The sequence below is a fragment of the Ylistrum balloti genome, unplaced genomic scaffold, assembly GCF_031769215.1.
Source record: "Ylistrum balloti isolate Yb309-2 unplaced genomic scaffold, AGI_CSIRO_Ybal_v1 Utg370928, whole genome shotgun sequence".
Classification (NCBI taxonomy): domain Eukaryota; kingdom Metazoa; phylum Mollusca; class Bivalvia; order Pectinida; family Pectinidae; genus Ylistrum; species Ylistrum balloti.
This window is the reverse complement of record NW_026782525.1, coordinates 751,268-764,085: the sequence shown is the minus strand read 5'-3', so window position 1 is coordinate 764,085 and position 12,818 is coordinate 751,268. Positions and strand designations below refer to the sequence as shown.

General features: G+C 35.2%; 1 protein-coding gene across 1 annotated transcript; it reads right to left on the bottom strand.

Annotated features, from left to right (window-relative positions):
- Positions 1 to 890: 890 nt before the first annotated feature.
- On the bottom strand, positions 891 to 12,152 carry LOC132559501 (uncharacterized). Its single transcript, XM_060224127.1, has 6 exons — positions 12,062 to 12,152; positions 7,474 to 7,618; positions 5,803 to 6,293; positions 2,694 to 2,777; positions 2,031 to 2,134; positions 891 to 1,064 (listed from the first exon to the last, which is right to left on the bottom strand). Exons 1-6 carry the CDS (start codon positions 12,150 to 12,152, stop codon positions 891 to 893), a joined length of 1,089 nt encoding a protein of 362 aa, XP_060080110.1.
- Between the last annotated feature and the right edge of the window lie 666 nt (positions 12,153 to 12,818).

Below are 12,818 nucleotides of genomic sequence, written 5' to 3'. Positions count from 1 at the left end.
TGGATAGACACATCCTACAAATAGGTGTGGATAGAGATATCATACAAATAGGTGTGGATAGACACATCCTACAAATAGGTGATGATAGACACATCCTACAAATAGGTGATGATAGACACATCCTACAAATAGGTGATGACAGACACATCATACAAATAGGTGTGGATAGACACATCCTATAAATAGATGTGGATAGACACATCCTACAAAAAGGTGTGGATAGAGATAATGGGAGATTGGTGAGAGACGTCAAAGAAATAGATGTATTAAACTAATATATTAATTCAGAAGAAAGTGTTATAACAAACTGGCCTTATTTTACATTGAATTTAGCATTACGTCTGTATAGAGTATAAAAGCATTGTATAAAACAGTAGAATAACTAAGATATAAAGTGTAACAAACTGGCGTTATATTTATATAAATTAAACTGATAATGATAATTTAACTCATCATATAAATGTTATTATATCAATTCCGCGATATTCTCATATTTTTTTCATTTCTGAGATATTAAATTTTAAATGGAAATTACAGCACATTTCATATTTATAAGGTGTTCAGTTGACAATTCACTTCATGATTTTGCAGAATACGTCTAACGTATTGTATCTAAAGAACGATAACTCGTGTAGGTTTTTCCTGATTTGTGTTAAGTATATTGCTACAATATACGCACCATATGTCTTTATTGTAATCCGTAAACATACTTATAAATCGTCAATTGAAAAAAATGGAAATTCTCACTAAAGTCTTTGAGTGCGATTAACGATCAAGCCAGTTTTTAGTTTCTCCAAAAATATTTGACAAGTAGAAATGAATTTGACGCAAATAGGCAGATAGAGGTCGTAATAGGTTTTATTAGCTATAGGCAAAACGGCTACCGAAGTTTATCTGTCAAAGATTTCCTGTCCTAGAGCATCGCCGGTGACTGGTAGGTTGGTGATACGGAGGGGCACGGTACTTTGGTAGCGCGTGGGTGTACTTGCAATAGTGTAATTGACGTAGACAGTTTTGAAGGCAACTCCATTGGTAACGTCAATAGAAGTAGGGTCGTACTCAACCTGAGGAGATAGAAAAAACACAATCCAGTCAACTTTTTATATTATGTTAGATCTATCATTCATTTTGCATATATATATTTATTATCTGTAACTATTCAGAATTAATATCCAGAATGTAGCTGATATTTTCTATACGCCCGTCGAAGGCGAATTGTATTACACTGGCCACACGAGGTAGTTTTCAACGGATCAACTTCACACTTCAAAGAGACGTTCAATACCATGATACCGTGATTTTCATTCCTTGATTCATGGAGTTATGGTCCCTTATTCAATTACCTAAATAGTGTCCGTTAGATATTGCAAGTAGTTATCAACAGATCAACTTCACTCGTCATAGGAAGATTCATTACCATAATAACTAAAATATCACAGAGTTATGGTCCTTTATTCAGTTACCGAAAGTGTATGCTCGCTATCACTTGTAGTTATTAGTACATTACCATGAAAGCTCGAACAAGTTTGATGACCACAATTTTCGGACTGAAATTTATGGAGTTATGGCCCTTTATTCACCAATTTAAAAATTAAAATTAAACTTGGTAAGCTTTATAATGAACGTGTGGTACCGTGCTTTCCTTAATGGCATTCTAAATTTACAAATTTGAGAAGTTATTGCCCTTTGATTTTTTCAATGCTCTTATCTTGTTCAGATATCTCTTTCGGCATGAAACCAATTTCTTTGAAATTTAGTGATCTGAAAACCCAAACTGAAGATTGTGTTCTCCAGAAAAACATTTTGATTCAACCATATTTCAAAAAGGTATTGTTCTTTTTGCTTATCGGCATGTTTTTCTCGTCCACTAGATTTATCCAGTTTTCAGATTTAGTTTGACATGATATAGTATAAGTGGTCATTAAAACATACAGCAATGCTTTTCCTCTAGACATTTGACTAATCATAACTTATTTCCATTCATTGCTTTGGCGTGGAACGTATATTGTTCCGCCCCGTGTTCTTAATACCTTTGTTACTATGGCTTTGCTGACCGCTGTGTCGTAAAAAGTTTGCATTTTCGAAAGAAACGCTGTAGCTGCTCGCTGTCTGTGGATCTCATCTTCACCACAAACTGTAATGTATATGGGTCCCTGTATTATTCTGAACTTTGTTTAGGTGGTATGAATTATGACGGGAAAATATCAATGTTGTAAAACACATTTTTCTAATGAAGGCTTTGTACGGCCCACCTACTTTCAAGAAGGTAAACAAACAGCATAAAAGCTAAGTGATGCTCAGAGATTATTAAGATTTAGTGAATATCGATGAAGTTATGCTTTCTTTTGAGGATTATGCCAAATATATGAGAGATAAACAATCACCACGCAATATTCAACAGGACAAATTACAGCACTACAAACTCTGTACTGGTCTGTAATATCAACTAATCATGTCACTTAATAATACAAGGGGTTTCCATTGTATAACTGATTACTAAACAATGTTGATCATGTAATATCGAAATATGTACAACTATATGGACGTCGTTTTAGTATTGATTTACAAAATGACTGATTCACGTAAATGAAATCGTAATTAAAGTGTAAATAAACACGTTGTTGTTTCCCTATTTTGCATTATTGATATATTGATTCATTCCTCCCCTGTTTTACATGTTTTACAATATTTACCGTCTTTCAATATCTCGTCAGAAGTTCGAGTCGTTGCATTAACTTTGTCACAGACAGAACATACACTTCTTTTACCAAATACACCTACAATATACATACATATATATAATATAAACCTACAACACATTTATTATAGACATTATAAAACATAAATATATGTGTCTGGGGAGAGATGTGTGTCTATAATCTGTCTTAAGTCAGGAAAAGATAAGATCTTTAATATTAAGCTTATTTAAATATTTTGTTGTTCAAATTTTGTTGTAAATATGGAAAATGTATGCCCTCTAGAGGAATAATGAATATCATCGAACCATTTCTGAATATATTGATCCTTCAGTCTATTTTTCACCAATGTCTTAATTTTATCTTTAGAAAAGGAGCATGTAGAATGATAGTACCAGACATAGTTCATGTCAGTTTGGAATAGAATCTTTTTAACATTTGTGTGCCATTTAAGGGACATTTTTCCATTTTCTTGTAATGTATACATTTTCTTATAGGTAGTACTTGATATCTTATTAGCGGTAATCAACTTATGCCAGTATTGTTTAAATTCGTTTAATACTAATTATAAACCATCTGGTGTTTCTGATATCAGAACGCTATCATCAGCATATAAGATAAAGAACGGTTTGAGGTACATTTCAATCTCGTCATTACAAAGTTTGTCTACTGTTTCAAGACAAGTTACATATTCTCTTCAAGAGAAGTTTCTAAATTATTTAAACAATCAATCAAATTCAACTTATGAGGTGAAACAAATTTTATTTAAACGATTATTTATAACCGAAGTGAACACTTTATCAAGGCACGACAACAAATTGATCGCTCTATAATTATCCGGATCTTTAGGATCGCCTTTGTTTGTTTACATCCTGGTTTTATAATGCCAATCTTTTATGCATCTGGTTAATATGCTGTATTCAAAATAAGTTTAATTTTTTTAATAATTTGGGGAAAAGATATCCATGTTACATTTAAGATATTCATTTCGGATTTGATCTATACCAGATGCTTTATTGTTCTTCGTCAGTTGAAATTTCAACCTTCAAGAAATTGTCAAAAACATTATTATCAGGGTATTTCAGTTCAAGGTCGTTAACATCATAAGTAGACTTGTTCAAGTCTTTAAAGTACTGGTATAATTCATTAATACATATATCAGCATTACCCTTCTTTACAGACCCGTCACATTTATTCCAAATATTCAAGATTTTTTTAATCCATTCTAGCAGTATTTCTCAATTTATTTGACAATTCTTCCTGATAATTTCTGTAACTTTTATTAAAAGTTTTTCTGTACATTTTACTAGCTCTGTCGAGGTCAGTTTTCTTCATAAAATTATGAACTTTGTAGAATCTGGCCTTGGCTTCCGTAGAAGACCAAGGCTTATTATCACATCTCGAACTCCGTTTGCTTTAAGTATTATCGCTACCTTAAACCTGTTTAGCAGAGACCTTAAACAATTTACTAATTGAATTTACAATGTCATGAATTTCATTATTTGTTACATTGTCGTGTTGTTTATTTAATAATTAATGAAATTTATCGTTAATTCTATGTAGGTTACCTGTTTCATCATCAAGTATGTGTTTTACAAAATCTTGCTCTCTACAGTGTTTCCATTTGGTATATAGGATACCATTCACATGACAATTTCTATTATTATTACATACATCATTAAATATACAAAAGCTAAATGCTAATCCACAATGGACAAAAGATATTAATGATTTTAAAGTCAGTCATATACTGGAAATATCCGACAACAGCAATAAGTAATCAATAACGCTGACGTCACTGCATATAGTTTTATCTACCATTAGCGATGTACATATTATTTTGTTTACAAAAACAAAGCAATTTATTTCCGTAGTTATCAACTTTCGCTTTACATTGGCTAGCCCTACGCAGAAAAACATTACATAGCTTCATCTTTTCAAAATCCTAGAGATACGAGTGTAACTCTTCATCTAGATTTAATGAGTGAATAAATTTGCAATCTGGTTCTACAAAATCGTCTCTAATTTGTGTTTTAGCATAAAGATCTCCAACTATAGCGACATTATTGCCATTCTGATATAATTCTATCATTTCCCTTCCAATCCCTTTGGAAGTTTCGGGAGATGCATACTTAGTATTTTCCGAAGGTATTATATACCAGTAATAATCTTCATTACACTTCATAAGACGTTTTGAAAATTTTATCAGTAATAATATTCTGGCGAAGTTTTAGGAAAGATCAGCATTGAGTTATATACAATTACTAAAACACCAGATTTTTTTGCCTGAATTTTTTTGTCTACATTAGTTCTACATTTAGCGTAATATTCATAGTCATTTGGTAATTGTGAATGATTATCAATCTTACTACAAAAAACAAGTACATAATGTGCTAATATTAAGTTTTCTAACTCGGGTAAAAGTTTCTTTTTCAGAATTAATATCACAAACATTTAAGAAAGTAAACTTGAAAATGTTTCTCGAAAGGATAGCACAGAAGAAATACAAGTAAACAACACATTTCAATATAAATACAGAAAGAATACAGTGTTGCCAAATAATGAATTAAACTTCATCTCCTGTTGGAGCATTTACCCTAAAATTAATTTTGTACTTCTCAATATTGGATATCCTTTTAAAAATCGCCGAGCACGTCTAATTAAATTAACAAAAGTATGGTAAAACAATTTACAGGATATTTCCACTTCCAATGATAGTAGATGCAATAAAAATGATAATGTAATTTGGGCATCCTCTCTCTCTCTCTCTCTCTCTCTCTCTCTCTCTCTCTCTCTCTCTCTCTCTCTCTCTCTCTCTCTCTCTCTCTCTCTCTCTCTCTCTCTCTCTCTCTCTCTCTCTCTCTCTCTCTCTCTCTCTCTCTCTCTCTCTCTCTCTCTCTCTCTCTCTCTGTGTGTGTGTTTGTGTGTGTGTGTGTGTGTGTGTACTATGGATAATAGAGTCGTGTTAATTTCCTGATCCTGGCACCTTTAGCCATCATTTATTTACGTCAAACCTGCAAACCTTTACACTGCCTTGTACTGGGATAATAACTTTAATACATGTCACTATTTTTGGTTTAGTTAATTAACAGAGGTGGGTACTGACCTCCGTTAGCGTGTCCTAAATCGGTAAAGGCGTGTCCAATGCTGTTTCCATCATGATCTGTCTCGTGCCCAAGGTGGCTTTCGCTATCAATATCGCTCTGCGCCACCTGAGAAAGATGGTCCCCGAAGTTGTCGAGACTACTGTCGACACTGTTGCCGAAATCAATGCCACCTGAATCAGAACTATGGACATTAGCTGTCAAACCATGTCCAAGATCTGTGACCAGACTTGTCAACAGGTCCTGGAATGTCGACAAACCCTCGAGAATGTCGTTGTTGACATCGGAGACTCCGTCAATGAGGGAGTCTCCTGCGGTCTTTGCCACACTTCCGACATCTTTGATAAAGTCCGATGTTTTGTCCCCGAGAACATTAACAGCATTGTCCATACTCCCTTCAATGTCCTTTACCACTCCTGCCACTAGAATAATGGGATTCATCAAACTTGGCAAGACAGATCCCAACACACTAGCTGGCTTGGTGATATTCTCGCTAAAATTTTAATAAAGAAACTAATAATGTACAAATAGTAATTTATCCATTACTTCTTATGGTATACCATGTCTCTTTTCAGCGGTTTATAAAATTTATTCAAATAAATCAAGAAATCTTGTTTTGGTTTACAACAGTCATCTTCTGGTGGTGTAGGGTGTTAACACATCAGAACCGAACAGTATACTGAAAATCGATTGGCTCGTGCTTGGTAGTTGTAACAATGAGAATCAGTTTATGATTGGATCAACGTTGAAACAATGTATCATGGATATCATGTCTACATTGCCTGTTTCACTGGGTTATTTAATTTTGAAATAAAGCTTTCAATATTGTGCTAAATAATATTCAGGTCAGGTATTGCTCTTTTTTCAATTTGTTATTTAGTTTTATCGTTTAAAAGGCAACATAAAATTGTGTGAATGACAAAGTATCCGAGTATGTCGCACTGAAATTCATAGCACATACCGTTAATTACATGTTAAACAAAATGTCAAAGAGTAAAGAATACGCACCTCGAAATCGTGGTCTCGCAAATTGATTCGGCTGTCTACTTTATTTCCTTGCGGCTATTTTTTATTGATGCTAAACGATTTGGTATAATCAAAGACTGTTTCATATATTTCAGATTTTCATCAAACATTTTGAAAAGTAAATTACCTTATGCAAGCCGTTGAATAGCGAAGAGTTCAATTGTAGCATATGGTATCAGTAGGTGGCGCCACTTAGGCGTCATTGAGAACTCCATGACAACATCTTTCCAAATTTAGATTATTAAATTGATGTTTACCTTTATGCTTTCAAACACATATATCGTGTAAAATTAAATCAACTTGTCTTACATTTCTCTTTACATTTTAACCACGTTTATATAGAATTAAGGGATGCTAGCAAACATTGCGTATTTACAACCTGTCACATTGCTTGTAATGACAAGACCTATATTCTAGGGGAAGTCTATTACGTCATCATCAATAAATTCACAAATTATGATAGTAAGCTTCATCTAGAAACTATGAAAAGCATTCTTTTTTTTTCTAAGAAACAACTACACAAACAGCTAATATGTGCTGTAGGAGAATGCGTTTTCTGAAAAGAGTCCCTTTCAGATTCTAACGAGAACAAAACTCAAGTGATAAATAATTGGGAATAAGATCACCGAACGCCTTCAGATACTGACCTCCTGGCGCATGCGTTACACTCCTCGATAGACTGGTTAATTTTCAAATCACACTGGTGCTTCAACGAGTCCTGGATCTCAATGGTCTCGTTCAGTTTTTGTACAATCAAAAACATCAACTTCTTCCTGGCGAAAGTGTCTAAAGCTGGTGAAAAGAATCGAGACACGTCAGGTAAAGAAATTACACGGAATATAAAGTCAGTAGACAGAAAGAGAATGAACGGACACGACATTAGACCTCATCAACAATGTCGATCGGAGAGGTAGGATTTTCTTAAATCTAAATCTACGGCCATTACATTGTCTCTCATTCTGGAGACATTTGATATGGCCAAAGATAAACATCTCTGGCATGTTAAGTAATAAAACACGATTCAATATGTTACAACTGTGTTACAGAGAAGTTATTGTATACCACTGAAATGTTTGTCGCTGAAAAAATATTATCAAACTTAAATCAGACTCCACCAAAGGCATATTGAATTGTACAATATTTTAGAACGTTTACTTATTCAATAATTTCAATCTAGGGTTTTTCTGCAACCCGCTTTCAAAATAAATACAAAGGCAGGTCTGAATTATCAATTCTGTCGTTTTGATTGACTGATATGTACATTTCCCCCTTGGAATTTCCTTTTCAAGGTTGCGTCCGGGAACTATCGCGTAAAAATCAAATTTCTGTATCTAAAAATCGTTAACATTCAGACAAATCTGTATTTGTTGAGCACTGCGACATTTTTGATGTGTTCATGGAAACAAGTTCTCTTCACGTTTCATATATATTGACTGTTCAAATCGACTATAATTGTTACAAGCAGACGCTCGACGTGTCCATTATTTTCAAGGTCAAATCACTGATGAGAACTGCTGCCAATTACTTGATACGGTACTTATAAAAGTAGCTCCTGAATTTGAAATACACCGTTTTCAAATAATTTTATTACATGTCGTATCATAAATGTTACCTAATTACCGATAATGCTTCATTTTATAAACGTTGTAATTATAAACAAAAGCTAATTGAATCAATTGACCAATTAGCCTCGTTCTGCGTTTTTTTTTTTTTTTTATCATGATAACGGTCCTGACTTTTCTTTGTTTCCTGGACAACAATATAGCGAAAAGTTATATCAAGGCCAGTAATTTAGTCTATTGATCCTGATCGGTTTTACTTAACCTGGTTGCTGAAGTCGTCAAGAGTAACTTCCCCTAAAAGATGGTTTTACTTACACTTGGTGCTAAGGTGTCTTCTCACGTAGCCTGCATTTGGTATTTACTTAAGTGAAAGTAGTTTTTTCAGGCTACGTGAGACTGGATGTTGGTTTTAAACATTGGGTCTTAATTACAAGTAAGGCTTTAGTCCAATTCAGAAAAGTTTGCCTCCCTCTTTTACATCATAAAATTATACAACAATAAACTAAATACTTGTTTCATATAATCATTTTATTTTCACATATAACACATTCTAATTATTTTTGTATATTTATTTTTTGTGTGATGTCATAATTATGAATGGTTTTTTTTAATTTCAGATATTTTTCCATATAATCCTACAATTTCTAACATAACACATTTAAAACATAACCAATTCTTGAATCTAATTTAATTAACGTGGACGATAATCTTAGACATATTTTAAAGAGTTAGATTAATTTATATTGATTATAACACTAACACTAGGGGCAACACGTCTCTCCTTTCACCAAATTCCTCATCATCCTGCTTATACCTCGCAGTCAATCCTCAAGCCGGAGTCTTTTTCAAAATGCACTGTGTGAAGTGAGGGAAGCAAACTTTTACATTCGTCAGCGGGAAAACTACCCTTTTGTCTTTCCTATTGACTTTTAAATGGTCCAGCATAATTATCTCGGGTGAAAACACTAAATTCCTCAGTACAAAACGTGCCTCAAAAGCTTGAATAACTGGTGTAGATCGATTCAGTCTTGCTAGGTAGCAACCAGTTGGGACATAGTTCCATCGTGTAAGGAGTATAGTTGACTGAACAATGCTGGACAAGAACAAAATGTGCCATTACCGAACACAGTTGCAACATCGCATAGTTTTTTGCTATCTGTCGCAAATTCAAAATTCTTTAACGATGATTGATAGCATAATCACACAACAAAAATCTTTTCGGAGAAGAATTTTCTGTCCATGAGCCTTCAAGATTAACATCATGTTGCGTAGTTGGTAATTCTGGTAGAACCTCAGCTTCTATATTGGAATGCTCGAAGGTTGATGTCCTATCTATCATATCTTCAACATCATCGTCAAAATACCTTGACTCCTAATTTCACTATTGCGTTATCATATGCAGTTGAGATAAGACATAGTCCATCAGATCCGCATGGTAATCGTAGTTCTGCCTTAAAGTTACTGTGATTTAGTTCAAAGTTAACGTTGTAGCCTGACATGGACGAGATGTAAGGATTAATACGGTGATTGCACCTACTCTTTATAGAATACTTATAACCAGCATGAAGAGTGTAATAATCACCTCTACCATTTTCTATAACGTCAATTTGTACTTGTGCGTTCGCAATAATGGAAAGATTGAGTGATATTAAAGTTCCTTATAAACCTGTCTCTTAACCTCACGTCCAATAATTTAATGATGTTATTTAATATTGCTGCTATTGCACGACATTGTCTATGTAAACAATAACATCATACTAATATCAATAGGAGGTTTATACATAACTAGCATATCATTTGGACACAAAATTATAAAAAAAATTTCGATAACACTGGACACAGAAGGCGTCTGAGGAAACTAATGTCCCAGATCATACTTCAACGGCAAGGTTAACTTACACTGGACACAGGAAGCGTCTATGGGGACTAATGCCCCAGGACACACTTCAACAACTAGGTTTACTTATACTTTAAAAGGAGGCGTCTAGGGGGACTAATGCTCAAGGTCACACTTCAACAGCAAGGATAACTTACACTGGACACAGGAAGCGTCTATGGGGACTAATGCCCCAGGACACACTTCAACAACTAGGTTTACTTATACTTTAAAAGGAGGCGTCTATGGGGACTAATGCCCCAGGACACACTTCAACAACTAGGTTTACTTATACTTTAAAAGGAGGCGTCTATGGGGACTAATGCCCCAGGACACACTTCAACAACTAGGTTTACTTATACTTTAAAAGGAGGCGTCTATGGGGACTAATGCCCCAGGACACACTTCAACAACTAGGTTTACTTATACTTTAAAAGGAGGCGTCTATGGGGACTAATGCCCCAGGACACACTTCAACAACTAGGTTTACTTATACTTTAAAAGGAGGGTCGGGGACTCTAGGACACACTTCAACAACTAGGTTTACTTATACTTTAAAAGGAGGCGTCTAGGGGGACTAATGCTCAAGGTCACACTTCAACAGCAAGGATAACTTACACTGGACACACGAAGCGTCTGACGGAAACTAATGCTCAAGGTCACACTTCAACAGCAAGGATAACTTACACTGGACACACGAAGCGTCTGACGGAAACTAATGCTCAAGGTCACACTTCAGCAGCTAGGTTAACTTATACTGGACACAGAAGGCCTCTTGGGGGACTAATGCCCCAGGACATACTCCAACGACTAGGTTTACTTATACTTTAAAAGGAGGCGTCTAGGGGGACTAATGCCCCAGGACACACTTCGACAATTAGGTTTACTTATACTTTAAAAGGAGGCTTCTAGGGGGGACTAATGCCCCAGGACACACTTCGACAATTAGGTTTACTTATACTTTAAAAGGAGGCGTCTATGGGGACTAATGCCCCAGGACACACTTCAACAACTAGGTTTACTTATACTTTAAAAGGAGGCGTCTATGGGGACTAATGCCCCAGGACACACTCCAACGACTAGGTTTACTTATACTTTAAAAGGAGGCGTCTACACACTTACAATTAGGTTTAATACTTTAAAAGGAGGCGTCTAGGGGGGGCTAATGCCCCAGGACACACTTCGACAATTAGGTTTACTTATACTTTAAAAGGAGGCGTCTAGGGGGGACTAATGCCCCAGGACACACTTCAACGACTAGGTTTACTTATACTTTAAAAGGAGGCGTCTATGGGGACTAATGCCCCAGGACACACTCCAACGACTAGGTTTACTTATACTTTAAAAGGAGGCGTCTAGGGGGGACTAATGCCCCAGGACACACTTCGACAATTAGGTTTACTTATACTTTAAAAGGAGGCGTCTAGGGGGGGGGCTAATGCCCCAGGACACACTTCGACAATTAGGTTTACTTATACTTTAAAAGGAGGCGTCTAGGGGGGACTAATGCCCCAGGACACACTTCAACGACTAGGTTTACTTCTACTTTAAAAGGAGGCGTCTAGGGGGGACTAATGCCCCAGGACACACTTCGACAATTAGGTTTACTTATACTTTAAAAGGAGGCGTCTAGGGGGGACTAATGCCCCAGGACACACTTCAAGAATTAGGTTTACTTATACTGGACACAGAAGGAGTCTAGGGGGACTAATGCACCAGGACACACTTCAACAACTATGTTTACTTGCAATGGACACAGAAGGAGTCTAGGGGGAATATTGCCCCACCTTTACTTACATTCAGTACTAAAGCCGTCTAGTGGAACTAATTCCCCTGTGCATACTCCAAAAGCCATATACAGAACAGTCAATCGTACCAAGGTCGTCATCTTGTTCATTGTGACATCAAAGTCTTCTGAAAGAATCTATATAGTTACAAGATAAGCCCAATGTCGTTTTAAGGTATAGATAAGAAATTCACCTGACCAGAATTTTCATCCAGATAGTTCATGATTTCCTTTTTAGTAAAGTTTGCTCCCTCTGTCGTTGCCAGTAGAAATGTTATTTATCTTTTCGAGACAAACATACAACATTTATATTGATAGCGTTCTGACCTATATATTCCCCTTTTCCATGTTATCCGTTCACGATGCAAATGTTTCAATAAATGTAAAGTAATATCTTACAAATCATAGAATGGACACGTCAAACTATTACGTTTCACCAATATTATTTACATATCGTTTGACACTTACAATTTGATAAACATCTTCAATAAAACAAAATTCATTCACTTGTGATTTCTATCAAACAATTTCACCAGAAACAAAATCCTTAAAAGATTAATAGTAAATCTCACGTGGCAACACATACACAACCATAACACTCAACTTATGGCAGATTTAACGATTGTGTTTACCGCTGTATTTTACAGCAAACAAGTTACATTGTAAATCTTATTTACGTTTGCACAAAGAAATGCATACAAAATATTTTAGAGCATGATAAACTGGCATTATATTACTCTAAGTATAACCAACTGTTATTTATAATAC